This window comes from Citrus sinensis, chromosome 2, assembly GCF_022201045.2.
Source record: "Citrus sinensis cultivar Valencia sweet orange chromosome 2, DVS_A1.0, whole genome shotgun sequence".
NCBI lineage: Eukaryota > Viridiplantae > Streptophyta > Magnoliopsida > Sapindales > Rutaceae > Citrus > Citrus sinensis.
The window spans coordinates 19,682,531-19,708,902 of NC_068557.1; the positions used below are offsets into that span (position 1 = coordinate 19,682,531).

At 31.9% G+C, this 26,372-nt stretch overlaps 2 protein-coding genes and 1 non-coding gene across 3 annotated transcripts; all 3 read right to left on the bottom strand.

Annotated features, from left to right (window-relative positions):
• Positions 1–4,613: 4,613 nt before the first annotated feature.
• On the bottom strand, positions 4,614–6,378 carry LOC102618101 (glycine-rich RNA-binding protein 4, mitochondrial-like). Its single transcript, XM_006469564.4, has 4 exons — positions 5,975–6,378; positions 5,809–5,877; positions 5,003–5,109; positions 4,614–4,907 (listed from the first exon to the last, which is right to left on the bottom strand). Exons 1-4 carry the CDS (start codon positions 6,120–6,122, stop codon positions 4,794–4,796), a joined length of 438 nt encoding a protein of 145 aa, XP_006469627.1. The 5' UTR covers positions 6,123–6,378; the 3' UTR covers positions 4,614–4,793.
• Positions 6,379–7,018: 640 nt separating this feature from the next.
• LOC102617821 (pyrophosphate--fructose 6-phosphate 1-phosphotransferase subunit beta-like) lies at positions 7,019–10,937 on the bottom strand. The gene is made up of 16 exons (XM_006469563.4): positions 10,607–10,937; positions 10,303–10,470; positions 10,072–10,193; positions 9,929–9,982; positions 9,668–9,774; positions 9,461–9,566; positions 9,255–9,318; positions 9,083–9,171; positions 8,752–8,883; positions 8,476–8,646; positions 8,256–8,371; positions 8,039–8,150; positions 7,848–7,932; positions 7,680–7,724; positions 7,519–7,587; positions 7,019–7,390 (listed from the first exon to the last, which is right to left on the bottom strand). Exons 1-16 carry the CDS (start codon positions 10,776–10,778, stop codon positions 7,290–7,292), a joined length of 1,713 nt encoding a protein of 570 aa, XP_006469626.1. The 5' UTR covers positions 10,779–10,937; the 3' UTR covers positions 7,019–7,289.
• Positions 10,938–23,704: 12,767 nt separating this feature from the next.
• LOC127900489 (small nucleolar RNA R71) lies at positions 23,705–23,808 on the bottom strand. The gene has a single exon (XR_008052672.1). It is a non-coding gene; the product is annotated as a small nucleolar RNA R71 (small nucleolar RNA).
• Between the last annotated feature and the right edge of the window lie 2,564 nt (positions 23,809–26,372).

Here is a 26,372-nt window from a genome sequence, read left to right on the forward strand (position 1 = left end):
GATTGGATGAGCTGAAGTAATGGCTTGTGATGAGTAAAGAAGTGAACGAGAAGTGAACAAGCAACTGATCCCTGAGAAAACTTAGCTTTGCTTGGTCATGAGTCGGAGTGAGCTTTGGGGACTAGTGACTTTCACGTGGGGGGCCAGATTTCACTTGGTAAAAGTGACTTGAGTGTGGGGCCTACTCCTGCTTTTTGTTGACCATTTAAGAAAGTGTCGTGAAAGAAAAAAAAAAACTAATAAAAGGGAGTGTTTTTTCACGTGGGGGACCAGATTTCTCTTAATCATGTTGGGGGGGAGCTGAGAGAACGAAACGGCAGCACAAGCTGTCGTTTCTCTCATGGTTCTCTCAGCTTTCCCAACCTTTAGCATTTCTCTTTATTATTATCACTATTATTATTTCTCTTTATAATAATAGAAAGTTTATGCTAGCTACTACTTGCTGATTTATAATTAATTAATTAATCATCAATGCACTTTCAGAAAGATAAAACAAGGAAATTACTAATTTTTAGAACGAATAAGCAGAGCTCGTCAATTATGTCACCACCAAAGCAAATTCAAAATGACTTTTGGGGGGCCACAAATTCATCCTCCATGGAGGAAATCTTATCCCATGATGCACCCTCTCGGATAATTAGAGTCGCATAAACTATTAAATACTTTCAATTAACTAATAATGTTGGGGACTTGGAAGTATCGGACTTTTTATCTCTCATTATTCGTCTCCAAAATGAAGCTTATTTGGCTATTATTATTTTGTTAGCTTAAAAACAAAAAATAGTATGATATTTTAACGTAAAAGAATTTTTTTTTTCATTTTTTAACATGAAAGAGATATTAATATTGCATAAGATAAAATCAGATTAATTGAGGTGATTTTTATTTTTTTATCTGAAATTTTAAATATATCTGAATTAATCTGAATTTTGAATACAAATGTCTGAATTTGACTGATATATTTTTTTTGTCTAAATTGCTAAAAATAAATATTAAGTTGTTTGTTTTTAACTTTAAAGATCTAAAAATTAGTTTTTTTTTTACTTTTGTGGCCTTACAAATTATTAAATTTTAAACAAATAATAAACATATCAAAGAACTTAAATAAGATAATATATTATCATAACATAAATCATTGTTAATTGAATACACCTCTTTTTATTCTAAATTAGTATATGTTAATCAATTTTACTGTAGTTTATGATATTTTTATATGAAAAATGTTCATAAAAAACTATGAAAATAAATAATGCTAATTTGAAGAAAATAAAAGGATAAAATAATAATAGTCTACCACTATATTATCACAAGTTATAGAGATGGGTAATAATGGTCATTATTAATTTTTATTTAGGTAAAATATAATAATAGTCTACCACTATATTTTTAATTTTTCTTTTTTAATAATAGCCAATTATTAATTTTTTATTTAGGTAAAATAAAAGGATAAAATAATAATAGTCTACCACTATATTTTCACAAGTTATAGAGATGGGTAATAATGGTAATTATTAATTTTTATTTAGGTAAGAATGAAAATTAGTTGATTAATAGCGATATTTTAGAGAATATTTTTTAATAATATCATTCAGACTTTTTAGATTAAAAGAAAAACATAATGGGTTTAATAACTTAAAGACTTAATGACTAAATATTTCATTAAATTAAAAAAAAACATACTTAATGACTTAACTAATTAAAATTAAGTCAATTAAGTAAAAAAAAGCAAACAACCCCTGAGTATCACATTATGTTAAGTGCTAACCACTGTAGACAATAATATTGCGTTAATAATTTTTTGGTTAGACAATTTGAGTCACAACTAACTTAATTAGTTTAATTCTCTAAGTTCAGAAAGCACGATTATTTTAATTAATACTGGAAAATGTCCTGAGAAATCTTTCCAAACCGGGACGGCCTATATATTTATATAACGCATTATAAAAATCAGAGCTAGCTAGCTTCACAAGGATGGATAATACTCTGTATATATGATTTGCTCGTGGTTTCCCGAATAGCAGGGGATTAATTAGATGATGCGATTAGAGAAGGCCAAGTAAGTAAAGTTAGAGGCAAGTGAAAGTAAGGCCATCTCAAGTGAAAGTTAGAGGCAATGTATATAAAAGTAAGTAAATTAAGCATTTTATCCATCTCAATTTTTATATACATCCTTCTTTTTATATGTACAATTTTTATATGCATGAGTTAGAACTAATTAAGATATTGATATAATATAGTTGTAATGTCCGAAGATCAAGTGAATAATTATTAGTATTATTTTGATTCTATTGTTGTAATTATTAATTTATTTTCTTATTTAATTGTTAAATTTATTATTATTACTACTACTACTATTAATAATAGTCTTATTATTAATACTATATTAGTGTTTGGACTTACTTGATCTTAGCCTAGAGTTACTATTGTGCCTAATTTAGATTGTTTTAAGTCATGCCACCCAAGCCGATTAGCAATACCCTAGGTATAAAAAATAGAAAATTTATAGCAAATAAGACCTGGCTCTTATTCTCCCGCGTGGTCGGCTAGGAGGGATTCAAGGGAGGAGCGAAATTATTTATCTTGGTTTTTATCATTCCACTAACAAAATTATTGAATAATTGTGGAGGTGTTTAAGGTATGCATTTATATGATATTTGAGTACTCTATTTTTTGTGTAAACTTAGAAATTATTGTGTTTGATATCTAAGATATATTTGGGGACATTGAATCTTTATGTTGTTGCATGATTTTTGATGGGATTAATTTATATCAATTAATTATGTTTAATAATTCATTGTAATAAGTGGTTATTTTATAATAAAATGTAAATGGAAAAATATGATAAAATAATAGGGAATTAAAGGAATTTAGGCTACAAAACCAAGGTTGTAAAACACTTTTTGCATTCTATTACCAAAGTTCAATTGTGATGCAATGGTATGGGCATCCACTCTTAACATAGACATCTTGGGTTAATTTGATTTTTGAAGGAGCCACGTTAGCAAATCCACATATGCAACCATATGTCCTTCTTGACCCCACCTCATCTAGTCAACATTGTCACATCTCGTCATGACATCATCATTCTTGTCATAAGATTTTGGCCACCCTAGCGTCGTATCATCTTCGCCACCTCAGCATCATATCATCAGATGGTCCCACCATTTTGTCCACATCATGCTGCCATGTCAGCGTGATATCGGTAATAATGCCATCACACGAAAACTTAAAATCCAGCCCACACATTCTTTCAAACGGTGAGCACCAATAGCAACAACAATTTTTACAGCCCAACATATTCTACACATGAGGCCAAATTGAAGAAGCCAATTTGAGAACACACTCTGCCTTGGTTTTTTCGTACGAACAAATTGATCAAGTAGCCAACCCATTCACAATTCTTATTAATCCCTCATTTATACTTTTAATACCTACAATCCTGGCTTCACATGATTTATAAAAATGAAACTCTTTTCACCATTAATATCATGTATTCTTGGTAGTTAGGAATAATTTTTAATTAATCTAAACTTGGCTAAGTAATTTTTAATTATTAACTACTTGATTTTGTGTTTTTCAAGATGGATACATAGAATGCTCAGTCTTAATACTTTTGAAGTATATGAGGATTAACTTTAGAGATTTCAAATATGTTTTAATGATAAAATCTTGAGTAAACAACGGATTGATTTCTAGATTGTTACTTTGATTGGGATTTATGAAGTTAAAAGTGATGGATTCCAAAGCCTAAGTATTTTATCACTCTTAAAATTTTTCACTAAACTTTTATTTACTTTCTTGTTAAGTTTAAAATCATTTTTCTTCTTAAACAACCTTAATTAAATTGATATAAGTTTAATTTAGTTTTTCTCATTTAAATAGACAATCCTTGTGGGTTCCATCTCATTTTCTTTAAATATGTATTTTAATAAATTCATGCACTTGCGAGAAAAATTTAAAAAGTGGTGCTATTTTAAATATATTACATGAATTTTTTGATCTAACAAACAACATCATCTCTTTGTAAGCTCACGCGTCATTCCTACATGAATGTGCAATATTAACATTTTTATTTACTTAAATAAATAGAATCTATTAAGAACAATGGGTCTAAATGTGTTTTTCAAAAGATTAGGAAATTTTTATCCTTTTTCTTGAACGTTGAGAGTATATCAATTCTTTTTCCATATTTTTCAAACTTAGACTTCTGGCATACTTCAAATATTCTTATGAACCTCTTGTATTATACAAGTTTTAAACCCACACAAGTCTGGCCGAGAGAGGGGAAAGAGCCAGAAGTCCAGAACACAGTAGAGCATAAATTAAATAGAAAAATAAGCATAAATTTCACAAAATATACAACATATTCCAAATGTGAATATGGTGAGATTGGAGTGAAAAATTGTTTAAGCACGATTTTATTTATAGTCGAAATATGATTGGATTGCATCTCTGCGTTCAAAAAGATATCTATAGAATTTTTTTCTTTTAAAAAAAACTTAGAAGAAATTAAGATAATAAAATTCAAGACTGAGCTTTTTTATTTTTTAAGTTGTTCTTAATTTTAATATGTTCAGAAGATAAAAAATTATTATCTATATTAAAGATTTGGATGGAGATAAGAAATCTTTGAACATAATATCCAAGTAACTAGTACAAGACTTGGTCGCAAAACTTGTGTATTCGTACAATGCAGCTACACTCATATAGAAAGCAACCAAAAAGCTATTAGTCCATCAATTTTTACCAGCAAATAAAAAAACAAATAAATTGCTTATTTAGATTCATGAAGTTCAAGTGTTGCGACTGGAGAAATCTCCATTGTTTGTAATGCGTGGGACTACAACCGGCTCACCTCGAACCCTTTCGAGAGCAAAGCTTATTCTCAGTGGGCGACCTAGCAATCCCTACAAGAAAAACCATGATAGCCAGCAGTTTCAGTTTTGACAAAAGTGATGGGGAAGATCCCGTCAAGTTCCAGGAAGCATAATTCTTTGCTTACCTTTCCATCCATGGCATGTTTTGCACTTTCAGCATCATCTTCTTTGGAAAAATGAACAAATCCAAAGCCTCTTGATCTACCAGAGTCTTTATCATATATTATCTTCACTGAAACACAGCATTTGCAGGAATTAGTAACACTATCATTGTCATCAAGTAGGCAAGATAGAAAATCCAACATGCTTCCTGATCACATGACATCTAAAGGACAATCTAAAGAGCTGAATGCCAAAATGAACTTGGGGTTTAAACTACCAATTTGGGTAATTTACTTGTAAATGAATGAACCCTTTTCAAGGGAAATCAAAGTTTTGAGTACGTGTAGATTTCTCTTCGACCAGACACAGAACCTACCATTTCCTTCTCTAAAAGTATCTGATATACTTCACAGACTTAAGAAAATGATCCCACCAAAACAAGGGGAACTTGCATTTCTGTACACTATCAAAAACAGAATGCCACAACCCCAGTTGGGATTGTATCACTGACTTAAATCAGTAAAGCATATAATTAGGCAACTGTTATTTAGAAAGCATGTCAGTCCAGCTAGTGACAGGTCCTTTTCTTCTATAACACTAAAGCTTAGCAGCAATATTAGAATTGCTTTCTTCTAAAAGCTGAAACTAAAAATTTCATAGCCAGTGAATTGTTAATTATAATAAGCAAATTGTTTGAGTCCTTCGTTGCGGTCACATAAAAGAATACAAATAATGAATCACTATGGTCGGTCATTCAGACAATTCGTCGAACACTGACCATTCAACACTGCTAGGCTTGAACTAACGGGAAGGTTGTAAATTTACTTACCTTCAGTGACCTCACCAAAGGAGGAGAAAGCGTCTTTCAAGGACTTCTCATCAACTGTCCATGACAAACCTGAAAACCATAACGTTAGATTAATACAATTAGTATTGTGTTAATTCATGGGTACATAAAAATGGTGAAAATAGGAGTCATTTAGATAGAGAGAAACCTGCAACAAAGAGTTTACTGTTGGGGGCAGGAGATGAAGGTGGAGCATTAGCACAGTAACGTCGCAGGTTAACAACAGCGGTGCTACTGCTACTGTTATGGGCTGGTAATTTCAATGCTCTTCTGGCAATATGCGTTAGACTCTTCATTTTTATCACTAGCAATAGTACTACCAGGTCTTATTGTATCTTTCTTTAAATAAAGTACTTTGATTGAAACTTTCCGTAGAGTAAATACAATTTTTTTTTATTTGAAGCTAAATAATGTCCTGGCACCTGGAAATTAATAAATTTGTTATATTTAATGTAGCTTAACATTAATTGAGTTGTAATATTTCTTTTATTCGGTTGATTATAGGTTACTCCATTCCACCAACTCCATCTTAGCCAAAATAGGTGATAAAAAAATTGAGTTGAGAGAAAAATGTGACATAATTATTAATCGTGCCATTTTATATCTATTCAAATTCACTAACTTCGTGTTCGGCCTGATGTGTGTGTGTATATTTGTTAGTGAATAAATAAGGAATTGACACCTGTAAAAGATTAATTAAAAGTTGTCTGTAAAAGTCAAAATTGCAGGAACGAATTGCGGGGTATGAGAAGGAAAAGAAAGGCAAAGTCAACACAGGAGCAACAAGGAAGCAGAGCATGAAAGAAGTCAAGCAGTCTAGAAGCCGCAAAGAAGTCAAGCAACCTAAAAGCTATAAAGAAGCCGGAGATCATAAGCAAAGAAAAGCTAAAACAGAGAATAGCAACAATAGAAACAAAGAAGAGAAAAAAAGCTAAGAGATCATAGAAGGTAAAGAAGCCAAATGACATATAAGCTGAGGTGGGAAAGAAGTTAAGTGAGAAGACAAAGAACACAAATAGAGAGAAAAACCAAGCAAGAGAAGAAGAAGGCAGCAGCAATTTTCTATACTAATTTTATTAAACCACATGGTTTATCAGTGTATTTACATAGAAAAAAATAAGGGTGCACACATGAAAGAAGGACTCTATATATATATATATAGAGAGAGAGAGAGAGAGAGGAGAGGATGAAGAAAAGCAAACATTAATCTCCAACTTTAATTATCATCACACAAGCTATAAATAAAGTTACAAAGATATGAAGAGGTGGCGATAAATGTCTTAAGGTAAAAATATAAACTGAATTTGCAATAACATGAATGCTTATTTTCTTTGCCGATTTTCTTCTAGCTGAAGCAAAACTGTGGGGTTTGCTAGTGAATAATTATTAACTCCATGCTGCATGTACACAGGCAAATAATCTAGAGCTCAATTGAGAATTAATGAAATGGAAATAAACAAAATTCATTTGTTCAACTTTGCTTGCGCGGGTTGTCCCTGTCCAAGTTCCAGCATTAGAGTGTGATTGATATCATTTGCAGTCGGGCCACTAAATTGAATTGGTCCTGATTAAAACAAAGGAAACATATTATCAGGAATACTAGTGAATTGTTTTTTCAAAAAAAAAAAAAAAAAATTTCAGGCGCTCTTGCAGTACCGCCAAATTGTACACGCTTCAAAGAAATATATGTACCTGGACTTGCATATAGATTCTTGATTGTCCAGTCCTCACGCAAAGATGCAAATGTCTTAAATGGTTTACCTGACAATTCACATATGCGATTTCCAACATCAGTAAATTCTCTGCATCAAGAAATCAAAACAAATGAAGAGAGTAAACTTTCAAGATGTTACCTTCAAGTTCCACCATAGCCTTCTTAATCACAGGCTTGAACTTCCCTGAGAAAGGTTATAAGAAAAAAAAACAGAGTTGATGATAGAAGTACAAAAGTCCATAGTGATTCATGCAGGTCACAGTTAGTCAGTTACTGTCCTTAGTCATGTATTGCTAGGAATAATTACCATGTCTACGCTCCACATGCATTAAGGATGTCAATGCTGTTCCTCCCACTGTCCATTCCTCCACCGGTTCTCCCAGATTTCCCACCTGTGATTGGATGCCGATGGTTTTGAAAATATAAACCAGCATCACATTAAAAAATAAAAAAAAAATCACTACGAAAGAGGAAACTTCAATAAGAAGTAACACGAACCGATGCAATCAATCCAGTCTTTCCAGCATGGAGGAGAGCTCCAGAAGCAAAACCTAATGCATAGCAGTAATTTGCATCGAAGTTTGTTGGAAAACCGCATCTGCCCTCATAACTGCGTGGTGAAGATCATGCATAATGCGAATTTTATATACCATGCATGTAAAACATCACGAAAGAGGTGATTCAAGATTAAATAGATGAACGAATATTTGGTTACCCAAAGAAGTGGGGCTGCCCGGTGAATTGTCCTTTATATGTACCCTTCTTCTTCCTTTTATTCAATTCCGCTTCCACCATTTGGATGAGCATCCTTTCTGTTTCAATCTTTGCAACCTAATCATATGATACAAACATTATTGAAAAAAAGAAGAAGATTAAAATCCGATAAATGATGATAAAGATGTATGGCATAAAGATGTCATGAACAAAGAAAATACCTGAACATTCCCATGTGGATCTCTTTCAAGCAATAGTTGCTTCTGAATTTCTTCGGGGAATAACTCAAAGAGCTCTTGAGATTGACTTTTGAGTTTCTTTTTCCACACCCCGTCTCTATCAACACCACCGTGAGCTAAGATTTCATTGAGCTCTGCAATAAGTTGTTGTACCTGAAAGTTTGCAAGGCATTACAAGCAATGTGACAGTTTGAACTTTGAATTGCATTGGGTGATGACAACATTAAGTTGTTGTATCTACTGCTGTCCTATAAGTACCTCAGGAATGAAGTCGATCAGGCCTTCCGGTATAAGTACAACGCCAAAATTATAACCAGCTTCTGACCTTTTGCAGATCATATCTGTTATATAATCTGTAACATTCTTCAATGTCAACTTCTTGGCAGCAATCTTTGACAAAATGCAAAATATTGTTAGTCCTTACAGAAGTTGTAGGATTTGCAGGAAACCACCAACACAATTATCATACTAGTAACTTGTTAGCTCTGAGTTATATGGTTTGCATGGTCATTCTGATAAAAACTACCAAGGAATATATCGAATATAAGAGTTTAAACAAATTGAAATTGATAAAGGATATGAGAAGCACCTCTTCTCCGATAATTGCAATATTAGGATGGGTTTGCAAAGCGCACTCCAATGTTATATGAGAGGCTGCACGGCCCATAAGCCTTATAACTGCAGAAACAGGTATAATTAAGATCAAAATATAACAAGCAAGCATGACCAAGTTTCAAAAATGTCATAGCCAGAGAGCATACAGTGGTAGTATTTTCCACTTGATCGAGCATCTGTCATAACATTTCCAATTACTTCTGAAAATGTCTGCATGTTCAAAGCCAGTGTAGATCATGAATGAATATTAACCAGTACAATAGCAGTTAAATGTAATTAAATCAGGATAGATTGAGATGAGTTCTGCTTTAAGCTCACTTTGTTTCAGAACATACAAAAATCAAACCATTACCTTGCATGCAGTGTCAAATCCAAAACTTATTGGAACATCTTTGCATTTGAGATCACCATCAATGGTTTTTGGGCATCCAATAACTCGTGTTTTCATGTCCTTACTCCTGATCAAAGTTTCTAGCAATGAATCAAACCGCAATAACAGAAATTCACGAGATTACAGAACATGAAGATAATGCCTTCAACTTATGCATAAAGTAGGTACCTGAAGTTTTCAGCAAGCAGACAAGCATTTGTGTTGGAGTCATCCCCACCAATTACGACTAGCCCATCCAAGTCAAGCTTCTTTACTGTTTCTTCAGCTTGCTTAAACTAAACAAAATTTGATATTTGCAATCCATTAATGCTCTGCTATACTTTTAGGCTCAATGGATCCTCAGTTAAAATTAACATTTTTCATATCAATATGATAATAGACCAAAAATAGAAGCAAAGAAAGTTCTAAATAAGCGAAGAGTACACCGACCTGCTCCGGAGTTTCAATCTTGTCTCTGCCACTACAAAGCATATCAAAGCCTCCCTGTCAATGGAGTGTTTACAAGATCCTTAATTATTAGGATATGACGAAACTTTAAAAGGCTAAAATAAGCAGTGATCAAAATCCCTGACCTGGTTTCTATAAGGATAGATAAACTCAGAAGAAAGCTCAACAAATTTACAGTTCATGATTCCGGCTGGACCGCCCCTGAACCCATAAAGCTTGCTTCCTTTTGTGCGTTCCTGCAAATAATCTTAAACCCCGAAAACAAAACAAAACATTCTCAAAATTCCGATTCCCAAACCTGCCCTTTGATTTATAGACATACAAACTCAGAAAAGGCCAAAAGCAAAAGCCTCTACCGAAAATCCCAGAGATGACATTGTGTCCCCCGGGAGCCTGGCCTCCCGACAGAACAACTCCGATCTTCAAACTTTTGTTCTCCATTAATGTACAAGCCATGGGATCACACTCCACCAGTCTTGCCGATGGCTGTCCGTAAAATTTCGGAAACAACTTCTTTATCTCCTCTGCCATCATTCACACCCAATTAAAAATATATATATATATATATATAAAACACTATGAAACTCTTCAGGTCAAGAGTTGTCTGTTCGTATTTGGAAAAAGTATGCACACATGTAAATATGAAACGTGGGACAATACCAGGGTCACCGGCGGCGGAGCTAGCAGCGTCGTCGACGACGTTGAAGGTGTTTTTGAGGACGGAAGGGAGAGGCAGGGAGACATTCATTCTGCTGATTTGTAGTTCAGTGTAAATAGAAGCAACGCGGCCTGCTGCTTCGTCCCTTTTGACGATAGAGCTTTTGTTAGACATGATCGACGTGATGAAGAAGACAAAGCAGCTGATACGGAATCAAGGGCGAGTTAAAAAGGCACCAAAGGGTCAGCAGCTGGTTTTCTGTTTTCTGTTGTTCAACTAAAAAATATCATTTAATTATTTTAATAGTTTGTATTTTCATCAACTGCCCCTTTTTCTTTATTCTTAACTTTACTTCCTTTTTTTATTCTTAACTTCACTTCTTTTTTTTATTCTTAACTTTACTTCCTACTTTTCAATGGTACTTTTTTCAATGGGTTTGTGTTTTGGTGGTTTTTTGACATTGCTGTAATGATCTGTCTCCGCCAAAATGGACTCAATTTAGAAGCTTCTTCTACTTCTTCTTCTTCTTCTTCTTTTTTCTTTCCCTACTTTTTGTTTCTCGGAAATTAATTAATTCTGACTAACTGTTAGGTTGTGACTCTTTTTTTTTGAACGTTGAAAGTCTGAGTTTGAGTGGACGGTGTCGTTTTCGATGTTGAACACCTAACTATTTTTGCCACCAATTGAGGCAGCAAGTATAAGACAAATTTTAATATACATAAGAAGTAATATAAGCAAACTAATAAATGAATGATATGTACAATTAAACGTTGGGGGGTTGAATGTCCTTTTTCCCTTAAATTTAAAATAATTACCACTTGAATGGTGATATTTCAAAATAAATATACTTATACACACATGTAATAACATTATTTACTTATTATATGGTTGATATAATACATTTGATATATTATAAAATTTCTCAACATATTATATTTAATGTAGTTCAATAAAGAAGAATCTAATAGATTGACTAATTGTATTTTCTTATTTTATGAAGACTCAACTAAACCAATGCATTTAAAGCATCATAAAAAAGATTCTTTTAATTTTACTCTTCAAATACTTATTTGCTTATCTATGTGACAAATAAAAAAGTGAAAAAAAAGTCAAAATACTCTTTAAATTCAAAATATATATTATTTTAATTAAAATTTTCCTTCACCAAAATAATAGCAAGTATAATATTTTTCTTCCTTCAAGAATAATGAGATAAAAATAATTTAATACTAAATTAAAGGTTGTAAAAAACTCTCTGCGTAAAATTCTTCAAATAAGATAGTGATTCTCTTTTTTTCAATATTGAAGAGAGAGAATGATATTTTATTTGAAGAACTTCATTTAAGTAGTATTTTGGTACTATTTTTATTGATATAACTCTTCAAATGAGATGTGAAATCTTATTTAAATAGTCTTTTGTTGATATTCTTAGGTAACGAGAAAGACTAGATGACTATAAAAAAAATGTTATGAGAAATTAAAACCAACAAAATGAAAATGAAAAGAAAGTCAAAGAAAAACAACGGGAGTTAATTAGGACGCGGCCAGAAGTGGTGAGAATGTGAAGAAAAAGATAAAAATAAGAGTAATGAGAATTATCGATAAATAATGTGAAAAAGATGAAAATTTAAGAGAATAATACAAGAAGTTAGGATATGTTATAAGAAATTAGAAACGAGATGAAAGAATGTGGATGAAAAAAAAAAGTAATTAGAAACGACGAGAATGAGACAAAAAAAAAAGGAGAAAATAAGAATGTGACGGTAAGTGATGAATCATAACAATAATAAATAATAATAAATTAATTAAAAAATGACGAGAAAATTAAAGTGGAATGATATCATCAAAATTAAAAATTAACTAATGAAAATGAAACGTGATTAAAAAAAAAATTGAGCACACTAAATAAAAATGTTATTTGATAGGCATATCTTGTGGTGGAGGTGTACTCGGGGAGTAACATTTGGTTGAATGAAACATAGCTAAAGAATCCCCATCTTCGAGAATAAAAGTGTATACTATTTGATGTAGGGATGGCAATGGGGAGGGGAGGGGAGGGGAACGATCTCCCCGTACCCACCCCCGATATTTTGTGTATGTTCCTGTTCCCTCCCCGTCCCCGTCAGAATTACTTGAGAGAATCCTCATCCCCTCCCCGAATAATAACAGGGGATCCCCGAGGGTCCCCGATCCCCGAATAACTAATACATTTTTTTTTTCAATTTTGAGTTAATCATATTAAAATAAAAAATTCAAATAAAAGTAAAGTTCGAAATATATCTTACATTAATATCTATTACAAAAGTCAAATACATTAAATTAGTAAGTAACGCAACATGAAAGGAATACAAACTTCTTTTACAAACTATCATGAACAAATTAATAGTTTAATACAAAATTGTTACAAATAAAATCGAATTTAGATTCAAAATTAACTTTTTCAATGGTGGCGTGAGCACTTTATAAATGTGGACTATTCCCTTTACAACACAATAGTTAAATCGGAGCAAATCAAAAGCAAATATTAGATTAGATTAGATATTAAAATTGTGATTCGCTGTGGGCAATTATAACATCTAAAAATAAATAAAAAATAGATTTAAGTTTAAAATATTTAAAGAATATTAAAATTTAAAAAAAAATGTTTGGCTAATAGAATCTACTCGATCTTTTTAATGTCCTAAATAAAAATTTAGGACTTTAATTAGTTAATTAGGCCTAAAAGTTTAATAATATAAATATTTTGATATTTTTATTTTTACCAATATTTATAATTTTATAATTTAAATTTTATTATTTATTTACTAGTAATTTTAAAAAATTAAAATAAAATTAAAAATTAAAATGGGGAAATGGGTAGGGGATGGGGATTCCACTTCATCCCCGTCCCCTCCCCGAATAAGAAATTGGGTAAAAAAATTTCCCCATCCCCTCCTCGAATAAGAAATTGGGAATGAAATTATCCCCATACCCTCCCCGAATGGGGAAAATCCCCGAGGGTACCCGTCTCCGTGGGGATTTTTGCCATCCCTAATTTGATGTCTCCTTTTAAAATTAGATTTTATCATTTGTCACATAATTAAAGTTTTTTAAATATTTTTTTCTTATTAAATAAATGTATTTTTGTTTACGGTTTAAAGTAAGTTGTGGGGGTCAGGCGCTTGGTGGGGATGAGAGTAAGGTCAAAAGGGAAAGAAAGAATAAATAAAGAAAAATAGAAGAATAAAAAAATAAAGAATAAATATTATAAAAATATAATATAATATAATTTTTCAATATAATTATAAATTATTTTTTATATAATTAAAAATATAATTATTTAATTTAAATTTATTTTTAAATTTAATATTTTAGTAAATAATAAATTATTAAATAATTAAAATACTTTTTACATATTTAAAGTAAAATAGTTAAAATCATTTCATGTAATAAAAGTAAAATGATGTATTATCATTTATTTATTAGATATTTAGATTTATTAATATTTTATATTATTATTTAACTATAAATATATAAATTTTAATTTATTATAAATTATTGAATAATAAAAGTAAAATAATTAAATTTAAAATCCAAACAGTCTTTTAATTTAATACAATCTAAACCATACTCGTCCATAAATTTATTTTATATTTCTTTCATTGTATTAACTACCATTTTAGTACAGTACAATGCAACTAAACATGGATTTGTACAAAAATAGTATTTTAATGTAGGAAAATATAGTGCAAGACAAACCGTTAAACACACCCTCTAAGTTTGTATCATAATACAACTTAAACTATTTTTCCTTTTTCCTTTTTATTTATGTTGGTTAGTAGATGGTTTGACAAGAAAGAACCGAAATTTGTTTACTTTGTATCTCAAGAAGCTAAAATAAATTACTTTCCTGCTTTATCGAAAAGAATCAATAAATAAAAATGTTATTTCGATGGTCCTACATGCATGGTATTATGGTAGTTTGAAAACACCCCATAAGTGGGATTATGACTTGTAAGAGTCATAAATGGCGGTCTGGTTGCAAAAAATTGACAAGTAATTTTAGAATATTGTGGGGCTTAAAAAGAAGCAATGTGTGTGATTTATTATTTATTACACTTTCATTAGTGTAGAGCAGTGGGCACTTAAGAATGGCAGTTCCGTAAGATTAGAAACAAGGTGCAAATAGCACAACTCGTTCCCATTTTTTTCCCTCTCAAAAAGGCTCCGTTAAAATTACAATTATAACCCTAATATTTAATTTCACCCCTATATGATTATGAGTGCGTTTGTGATTAAAGTTGGATAACTGTAGTTTAAAAGTTGCAGCCCTAAAATATTTAATAAACACTAGCTGCTATAACTTGAAATCTATGTTGATATGATTTTTCACTTGTATGATGGAAAATCTATTATATCTTTAATAATTTTGTCAAAATTATTATTTAAAATTTATATTTATTATATATTATTAACTTTTATTTCATAATTACAATTTTTTTCCCTAACAGCTGTAACTTGAAAGGTACAACACCTTAATTCCAAACAGAACCTATATCATCAATCATTTCCCGCATTCTATTTTTCAATAAAGCTCTGGTATTCATTGATTTAAAATCAAGCATTTTTTTTTTATGCCTTGCTATACTGAGAAACTTTTCAGTCCTTAATGTTTATAATTAAAACTAATAGTAAACAACAAGAAAGAAATAGAGTCAAATAAATATTAAAAAATAAAAAAAAAATTGAGATTTGTAGTTAAATAAATATTAAAAAACTTAAGAGAACCTATTCTCCATCCCTTTTGGAGACTAGTAGACTGCTAATTAAATATATGATGACTATTCATAATTACTTCTATAAATATTTTGTATAAAGAGTCTCATTTCATTGTTCAGACTTCATAATGTGGCTCAAAAGAAAGTTATTTTTTTTAAAAAAAAAGATGAGTATGCTTAGAAATTAGAAGTAATTCTCATACATTTTAATGAATGCATCTAGTATGGGGGTTTTATAAGGATTTTATAGAGGTGTGCTAGTCATCCTACTCTATAATAATTTGTAGTGTCCAAAACCAAGAGAGCTCATGAAGCAAAAGAGGATTTTTTTTTTTAAATTAAAGAAAGAGTACTATTATTAGGAAATGTTACATACAACTTAGAGAATATCGGCCGTCCAAGAATATGCTAAAATGTAATATAGAGGTTGATGTTCAATTTGTGGGGAAGAAGCAACGAAAGGGAGATCGGTTGAATTAGTTAGCTTTAACTGATAGGCAATCGGACCAAGCGATTTGAACTTTGAACATCATATCAAAAGGTAAAAAATAAAAAATTGAAGAGGGAGTGATCAAATTTAGAGACGATGCCAAATTGAAACATAATAATCAAATCCTAGTTGATTTGTCTACAAGGCAGTTGTATCTTCGTCTACAAGTCATTGTGGTTGGTACTTCTCCTTCCACCTACGGCTTGGTCGGTCGGTCAAATGCCACTATCAAGATTTCTCATGGTTCATCTAGTTGCCAAGAAAATAGAGCAAAAGTTTAAAAAAAATGTCGATTCTAACTTAATAACATAATTCCATTCTAAATACTGTAATAAATAAGTAAATTACATTTATTCCAACCAAATACTCGCTTGAAAATAAAAATTAAAAATTAATTCAATAATTCAATGTCAATGAAATTGGCCAATCAATGGAATGCTAACAAACCCAATTAAGTTTCTACATTTTCTTTTCCCTAAATCAAATTTCATCACTTAATTTAAATACAACTGATATATTATAACTATTTACTCTTTACATCCAAATGGAGCATCAGAGAAAGTTCAAACCTTAAATAGCGCTCGGCCAATTTGAAATTTCTCGTTGTCTTAGTGGTCCGACTATGAAGCCCTCAAAATCACCAGCTACTCATAAGCTACCGAAATGGATTTGAAATCTATATGGCTAGAAATTTAAATTAGGCAAATGCTTACAAGTTAGAATAATACAAAAAATATAGTTTTAGAAAAATCTAGTACAGAATTCAGTGGTGGAGGTCGGTGATAACTCTATGAAATAAGAGTTATTATAATACTTTTAAACTTAAATCAAGATTACTTAGAGAGTAAAAGACATGTTTTTATCGCATTTTAATTTATTTTTAATAAAGTGAGTTATTTTAGATTAACTTGTGCTTAGATTATATGCATAATTGTTAGTGACCGATAGCTCAAGTTTGAAGGAAAGAATGCTGCTGCAAAAGACTTGCAGAGACAACAAAAGAACTTGGCTATAGAAGAATTAAAACTAATTTGGAACAGTACAAATATTATAGTCGTTGCTGTAACAATCCAGAAGCAATGAAAAAATGGATTTCGCGCGCCACATACTTTCGATTGCCCTATTTTTGAGTTATAAAAGGAGCACGCTTGCAAAGGAAAAAAAAGCCGTCACTCAAGGAAAAATCAAAGAGAAAAACAAAAGAAAAACAGAAAATAAGAGAGATTTGAGGGCTGCAACAGAGGATTCATAGTGAATAAGAAGGAGAGATCGCAAGATTAAGCAAACTTCAACTATTTATCTTGTTTTCTATTCATTTATGGGGATGCATTTGATGGCTGAGACAATTTTATTTACTATTTTATCACAAATTATGAACTGAATTTGATTGTAGTTGAGTAATAAATTATCTTAATGGATGTTTGATTGACATATATGCGTTGCTTTGTGTTTCCTATAATATTTTGTCTTTTTTTTTTTATTTCAATTCCATATTTCGATTGACCACCCATTTAGTGGATACTACCTAAGAAAGAGCCTTAAAAAGGTCTGACTTAGTAGATCAAATTAAGATAATACTTGGTTTTAAATTGGGTTTCCCAAGTTGAGTAAATTTCAATTTGAATAAGGCCATGCTTGATCTAAAATTAGTGATGAACTAAACACATGGATTCACTTTGTACGATAAATGGAACATAGATCGTTTAATGCTATATTTAATGTTGGCATAACAATTGATCCCTGTTAAGTTGTATTAGATATAAGATATCTAACAGGCGACAACTGAGGAAGCATGAGAGATTCTGCCCAATACCATGGTAAATGTTATAACAACAGTACTGTAATTGAAAAAATAGTTAAAGACATTAAGTGAGTTTATTCACTCAACTACTTTATTCCCATTGGTTACATCCTTATGTTTAACGTGAGAGTTTTCTTTATTGCTTTTTATTTATTTCATTTTTATTTTAATTAGTTTATTAGTTTCATAAATTATCTTATTTTAATTTAGAACAAAACTGCACTGTTAATATTATTATAACAAATCTGATAACATCAATCTCTATAGAGACGATCTGAATACCCATTAGTATATTACTTGTTGTGTGCACTTGCACATTAACACCCATAACATTAGAAATCGCACGCCAGTCGGCAATGAATTTTGAGGAGGATTGTGTTGGATGAATGGAACTCCTTTTGCTTAGCGTTTATGTTGTTCTTAATTTAATGGTTAAAATGACGTCGTAACGTTTGTCACAATCGACTATAGAAATGAGTCTCTTGGGTTGACTTTTTTGTTATCGACTTCTAACTGCTTAAACCTATTCCATTTTATATTGTTATGTTGACATCACATATATGTACTGGCCAACTAGAAGAGGTCCTAGGTTGCATTTAAATCTGAAACTATTATTTGTACAATTAATCATAAAACACAAGAAATAAATTCATAAGATGTGCGTGCAAATATTTCTAACTCTTAAGAATTTCATCAGAAGCAAAATTAAATGTTTTGTTTCTTTCATAATTGATATGTCATTACTCACTCTCATTGTCTGTATTCATCTTTACTCGGAAGTTTTAAATATTGACTCCTTCCACATAATATGTTGTTTCATTTTAATTTTTCTAAAGATTTTTACTTTACTTATGCATGTTGGCCGTTGTTCCTGACATATTTGGTGACTGAATATAGAGATTGACAATACTTTGTAATTATGGATTTATAAATTTCTTATTTATAGTCTTATATATATATATATAACTGGCCTAAAAACTTTTGGCTATTTTAAAATTAACCACTCTAACTTTTTCTGTCATAACTAGTCAATTATAAATTTTTTAGATACATTTACCCTCACATCTCTTAGCAAACTACTAAATAATAACACTTAACAGATTAATGAAGCTTACCACTCTCAAAAAATTATCAAAGCTCACCACTCTAAAAATAAAAATAAAAAACTCACCATGTTTAATAAAAGCACTAAATCTATAAAACAAATTAGTTATGCATAATTGGAAAAAAGAATCATCAATTGGAGAGTAGGAAGTTAAAATTAGTGTTCATTTTTACATATTGTGGGTTTTTAACTCACCATTGTCAACAAAATCATCAAGTTCAAAAAAAAAAATTAGTTACACATAATTGAGGAAAGAATCATCAATTGGAGCACAAAAAGTTAAAGTTGGTATTTGTTTTACACAATATATTTTTTTCCATTTTATGTTTGAATTAAACTTATGTGGATATTTTGAGTAAAAACAAACTAAAAGACGAAATTTAGAAAATGTGCGACAAGCACCTGTCGCACAAGAGTGCATGTCGCTCTTTTTAACAGGTTCATTTATTTAGTATCTAATCATTTTTTTCATGTTTCTTATTTTTTCAGGCTTAATGGAGTAATTTATACTTTAAATGTGTTTTGATAGATTGTGGAAGAAGTTGGCAAATGGTCATATTGAATACATCAATGGCAAGAATATGAGTTTTTGTTTTTTAAAGACTCTACATTTGATCAATTTCTTGCAAGAGTGTATGTAGTTCTCCAAATAAATCTAAATGAATATAGCATCACGTTGAAGATAATTTTGAGGTCCAATTCATGCAATGGTGAGGTTTGTGTTATATATGGGCTCGAATTTGGTGAACTATGAATGCATCCCTATTTTTGTTACCAAATCTCCTAAAGATCCGAATCAAGAATCTATAATATCACAAACAACTTCATACAGAGCAAATGAATCTTTCCCTAATATTCAAGAAGAGGTGTTACTAGTAACGACATCAATGCAACAATATTACTCTCCAAATTGCTACAACAATAATCCCATTAATGACAACAACATTACACTAGAAGGTGCCAAAGAAGAGATATTACTACTGGGTCTTCATTTTAATACAATAATAATCCTATTTGACGAATAACATATTCATAACGAAACTTCATTTTTTACAGTTACCAAAGAAAAGAACTTCATATATAACTGATTAAATCTAAAATTTATATTTCAATAATAATTAAATTTTTTAAAATAGCATGTAGCGTCTGAATTATGTGATTTGTTAGTTTTACAGTCATTGTGAACGAGTATCTAATTATCTACTTTTTCTCATTGTCAACAAGTATTTGAAGTTGGTTAGGTGTTGGGATCATGCTATGTTTATCCTTATAGATTTCCTTCTGAATGAGTGGCATGTTGATATTGGGTTGATGCTACATAAAGTAACATCGAAAATAAACTAAACGACTCATAGTTACTTGAGATTTAACAATACTTACATTGTAACTAAGTTAAATAATATACTCACATTATGGACCCAATGTGGGATAGATGTCCTATAAACCTCCACAGTCTTTTAATATAACTTATTCTTATTCTTGTTAGGGTCGAGGGTTTTTTTGTTATTCTCCTGTGCGTAAAGTAACCAAAATTTGTTGTTAGTCTAATCATCTACTATTTAATAAATATTCACAATGATTTTAAATATATATGTAATACTTGTAAAATGAGTCTTGTCGTTGTAAAACTTGTACACTACAATATAACTTATTTTCAAATAAGCAACATCTTCCTACTTTAGGATGTGAGGAGTTTTCATTTTGTTTTGATGATCCACTTTTGACTTAGAATACCATTAAATATTTTGAAAAGTCAGGCCTTCAGCAAGCAAAGTTACAAAGTCATACAAAAGAACATTGTTAATTAAAGATTAGTAAAAAACTATGTATTCGTAAATTTTTTTTTTTCTTTTCAATGCACCTGAACCCTAGGACAAAAATTATAAAGGTTGTACTTTACCTCATTACAACTAGAAGCCTTGAAAGCATCAAAGTTTCTGTTCACTGCACTGTCATAGCTGTGGTATATTGTTTGCCACTGTGAACGAACCTACAAATGACTTCTGAAGTAGTCTACATCATCAACCTCATTTAACAATAATAAATCCGACCATTATTTATCTTTTCTCCTATTAAGTACTCTATTCGTAAATTTTTAGTGTATCAATGCCATCTATATCATAGAAGTTCAAATCCTTAAAACTTCGATCCAACTCTAGAAGAGTCCCTAGATGACTGTTAAATAACCTATAGTTGGTAGCAACTTTTTTTTTTTTTTGTCCATGCCTTTTGTACCATAGCAAAGTTCAGTAATTAAACACTACTCTATAAGCAATAAGTATACTAATTGATCACTAAATTAAAATCATAATTGATCTTTATTGTGCTTACCTAAGAAGCGCATTATGCATGATTGTGCCACTGAATGCATGATTATTTATCTTCACGGAACAGTCAAATACATTTGCTTTGAATAAATGTAATTGTCGTTTCATGAAATTCTCTTTTAAAACTTCTTGCACAAGTCTAAATTTCGAAGTATTTATAACACATTTGGGGAAATGATCGAGTGCAGGTACATACATTTTGTGTATTTCCATCCTTGGTTCAGGAGGATTATGCTTTGTCAGTCGCTCTTTGGCCATTGTGTCAGTGAAAAAATATACATTTTATTCATTAATAATATATATTAAATTAAATTCAAATGTTAAAAAAATACAGGTTAAACTAAATCTATATTTTGGAAAAAAGTGTAATAGGTGCCTGTGGCACCCAAACACATATTCAGTGTTTTAGTGCCACTGACATGCTGTGGAATCTTTGTTTATAAGTGTTGAGTGTTAGAAAATGCATATTTATAAAGGAGAAAACCGTCATTTTACATTTCAAGTCTTACTAACAACCCTTACTTTTATGTATTTAACCTTCTTGTGATTTAATTACATGTGTTTTATTTTAATTAAGTATTTTATGTATTTTAGGGGCATCATAGTCATTCCACAATAAACGAGAGATCAGATGGCAAAAAGAGCATCACTTTTGAACTCAGGACGGTTGAAAACCTTAGGAGGAGCATAAAAGGAAAATAGCACTGTTCACATGTACGGTACTATTCACGTGTACGGTACTGTCTACGTTACTGCTCACGACACTGTTCACATAGACGGACCGATGATGTGACATTGACTGATGAGGTGTCACGATCCTATTTGACTAAAATTCTTATATACTGTTGATGGTGACGTGGCAGCATATCAGTGGACGAAAAATCTCGCATACGGTGCATGCATCACATAGGATTATTTTCAACCAAACCGTGTTACTGTTCATTCGAGTGGTCAAACCGTGGACTGTTGACTGATGACGTGGCGCAATCCTGAGCGTCCAAACTGTTTTTAATCCGATGGCCATGATTTACTCCATGTATCTATAAAAAGGGGGCCTCTCCCCCCTAATTTGATATCTCTGAATCCATTTTGGACTCCATTTTCTGTAATTCCCTCTCCATCTTGTATTTTCTTCGTATTTTAATAAATTCCTATTTTGCCCCTAGTTCAATTATGAGTGGCTAATTTTCTTTCAAGCTTGGGTTGAAGGTGAAGTCTCAACATGTGTCATGGGCTTTATTTGGTAAATTTATTTTCTCTTCCCCTCTAGTTTTTGTGGATGTTTTGACTTCTCGTCGACAAATAATACTAATCTTGTCTAGTACCGCCTTGGTTTCACCGGCCGTCTAGTACAAGGTTATTATTATTTGGCACGATAAGCCCTTAGCACCATATTGATTAGAGCGTGGTTCATAAGGTGTGGATTCCCTCCTCATGATTTAATTGGCATTAATACGGATTATTTAGCCCATGATGCATGTTGATACGGATCCAGATACTCAAGTACGTCATTTCAATAGATTTCGCTTCAATTTATTCTCGCCATTACAATTCCAATTTTATAATTTATTATTGCCATTTCAATTAAAATTTTAGGATAATTTAAATCACTTCCATCACAATTCCAACCACCCATTTACAAAATTAATTCTACATATAATTAAAATCCACCTCCTCGTGGGATCGACACTCGTCACCATTAGTCTATACTACAATAGATTCGTGCGCTTGCGAGTTCAACAAAATTTACACAACAAGTTTTTAGCGCCGTTGCCGGGGAGGTAAGTAATTTTAATTCATAGAATTAATTTTTGTGAATAATTTCTTTTATTTGTTTTCTTGTATTTTTTTTATTATTAAAAAAAAGAAAAAGAAAAAAAAAAGTGAATCTACATTTAAAGGTTAGTATTTCTTTTGTTTTTCTCTTCTTTAAAATTCTGTAATTTAATTTTCAATTTATTTTTCTTTGTAATTTTTTTTTGTTTATCTTATTAATTTATTTTTAGTTAATTTATTTCACGTATTTGTTTTTGTGTATTTTTATAGAAAGGTTTTAATAGCGCAATAAGGTTAGTATCGTAATTTCTCCCTCTTCTTTATTTTTATTTGTTTTGATTCCATTTTTATTTTTTTTATTTGTTTTATGCATGGTCGTAGGTCATTATTACCTAATCTTGAACCTATAGATCTTGAACTAGAAAAAACACTTCGCACGCACAAGAACGTTAAAAATAAAATGGATTTACAAGCACCACAGGAGAGGCCATTTAAGGACTATTTTAGTCCCTTAGCTAATTTGAGCACATCATGCATAAGATACCCAAATGTAGCTGCTAGGAGTTTTGAATTAAAACCCAGTGTGCTAAATTGTCTCCCCACATTCTATGGCTTAGAAAATGAGGACCCATATAATCATTTGAATGATTTTCATGCTATTTGTCAAACTTTTAAATACGAGAATTTTTCAGATGATGATGTTAAACTCATATTATTCCCATTTTCTTTAAAAGATAGAGCTCGTTCATGACTTAATACATTGCCTACCAATAGCATTGCATCATGGGAACAAATGGTAACTAAATTTTTGAATAAATATTTCCTAGTGCATAAAACCAATGCTATTCGCAGGGAAATTTCAGAGTTTACACAGAGAGAGGACGAGCAATTTTTCGAAATATGGGAGCGATTCAATGGGCTACTCTTGAAGTGTCCACATCATGGGTATGAGAAATGACACCAATGCCAATACTTTTTGGAGGGATTATTACCGAATGTGCAAGAATGGCTAATGGCAACGAGTGGAGGAGAGCTAATGTCAAAAAGTGCATCAGAGATTTGGGAATTCTTCCAGCGACAAGCAGATAATTCCCAACAATGGAGTCGATCACTCAGGACTACTAGAAGAATTAAAGGAGTGAATGAGGTTCAAATTGGCGAGTCAACTTCGGGAATCAAAGAAGTCAAGGAGATGGTTGAAGGTCTTGCTCGACAAATAGCATCGTTATCGACTGCTAAATCAACAGAGCCACATGACCATGACTCATACTCAGATCAAGCCAATGCCATAGGTGTAATGAGAAAGCCATCAAATTACAACCCATACTCCAACACATATAACCCTGGATGGAGAGACCACCCCAATTTTTCATGGTCTCAAGGATTCCAACAGAATGGACCAACAGCTCCAGCTCCACCAATACAACAAATTTCTCAAATTCTTCAAGCCTCTCAACCACCATTCAGACCATACAATCAGAACCAGAACCACTCTCAACCCAGACCATGGGAGGATGCATTCCAGAATTTCAGGAATGTTACTCACTCCACGATTGAGCAACAGAACCGCACCATTGATGGACTACGAAATGAATTGAGAGCGAGCTTCAAATCACAAGCTCAATCAGTTTCAAGCCTCGAGAAGATGGTGGGACAACTTGCTTCTTCAGTTCAGACCTTGGCAATGACTGTTGAGAAAGGCAAGTTTCCAAGTCAACCAGTGTCTAATCCTAAAGGAGTACATGAAGCAAGTACCAGTTCACCACAGCAGCATGGAGAAGTCAAAGTAGTCATGACCTTGAGAAAAGGAAAAGAAGTCGACAACAAAGTGGAGATGCCGGTGACAAAAGAAAATCAAATTGTACCTGTGAATGTTGAGGAATCATCACCGGAGGAGAAAGACGAAAATAACTTACGAGAATACGTTCCGAAAGCTCCATTTCCTCAGAGGTTAGCTAAAGGCAAAAAGGAAAAATCCACAGGTGAGATTCTTGAAATCTTCAAACAGGTAAGTGTTAACATCCCTTTACTTGATGCTATTAAACAAGTTCCATCTTATGCCAAGTTTCTTAAAGACCTTTGTACTAAAAAGAGAAATATGCATGTTCAAAAGAAGGCATTTTTAACAGAAAACGTTAGTTCTATCCTCCAACATAAAATTCCTTTAAAATGCAAAGACCCAAGCTCCCCTACTATTTCATGTAGCATAGGGAACCACACAATTGAGAATGCTTTGTTGGATTTAGGAGCTAGTGTAAATTTGTTGCCTTATTCAGAATTTGTGAAACTTGGACTTGGAGAATTACACCCAACTCCAATGGTGTTACAACTTGCAGATTGGTCCACAAAAATACCTTGTGGTATTGCGGAGGACGTGCTTATCCAGGTAGACAAGTTTTATTTTCTCTTTGATTTCATTGTAATTGACACTCAACCAATACAGGATTCAAGGAAGCATAGCCCCATTATTCTAGGCTGACCTTTCTTGGCAACTGCGTATGCTCACATTCAATGCAGGATTGGAAATATGCAGTTGTCCTTCGGCAACATGACTATGGAGCTGAACATGTTCAACATTGCCAAACAACCTCACAGTGCAGATGATGGAATTGTTGATATGGATTTAATTGAAGCATTAGTTAATGATACTTTTGTTTCAAACCTTAGTGATGATCCTTTACAAACATGTTTAACTCACTTTGGTTTGGATTTTGATATTGACAGATCGGTCGATGAGGTCAACACCCTGCTTGACTCACCACCATCTATGGACACTAATAAATGGAAGTCAAGAGTTGAGCAACTAGCACCATCAGAGAAGAAACTCATACCATCATCAGAATCACCACCAAAACTCGAGCTCAAACCATTACCCAACACTCTGGAATATGCATTTTTGGGAGAAGAAAGTACTCTGCCGGTAATCATATCATCATCCCTAAATGACGAACAAAAAGGTAAGTTGTTGGATGTTTTAAAAGAGCACAAAGGAGCATTAGGATGGACCATAGCAGACATAAAAGGTATAAATCCAGTAGACTGCATGCATGACATTCACCTTGATGAAAATGCTAAAACTACTAGGGAGATGCAACGTCGGTTAAATCCTAATATGAAAGAAGTTGTTAGAACTGAAGTCCTTAAACTATTAGACGCAGGTATCATTTACCCCATTTCTGATAGTTCATGGGTCAGTCCTGTGCAAGTTGTCCCCAAAAAGTCAGGAGTCACTGTAGTTACCAATGCTGATAATGAATTGATACCCACTAGAGTGACTACAAGATGACGTGTATGCATTGATTATAGGAAGTTGAATTCTGTCACACGTAAAGACCATTTTCCTTTACCATTTATTGATCAAATGCTTGATAGATTAGCAGGCCATGAATTTTATTACTTTCTAGATGGTTACTCAGGATATAATCAGATTCCCATAGCACCAAAAGATCAAGAGAAAACTACTTTCACTTGCCTTTTTGGCACTTTTGTATATAGGAGGATGCCATTTGGAT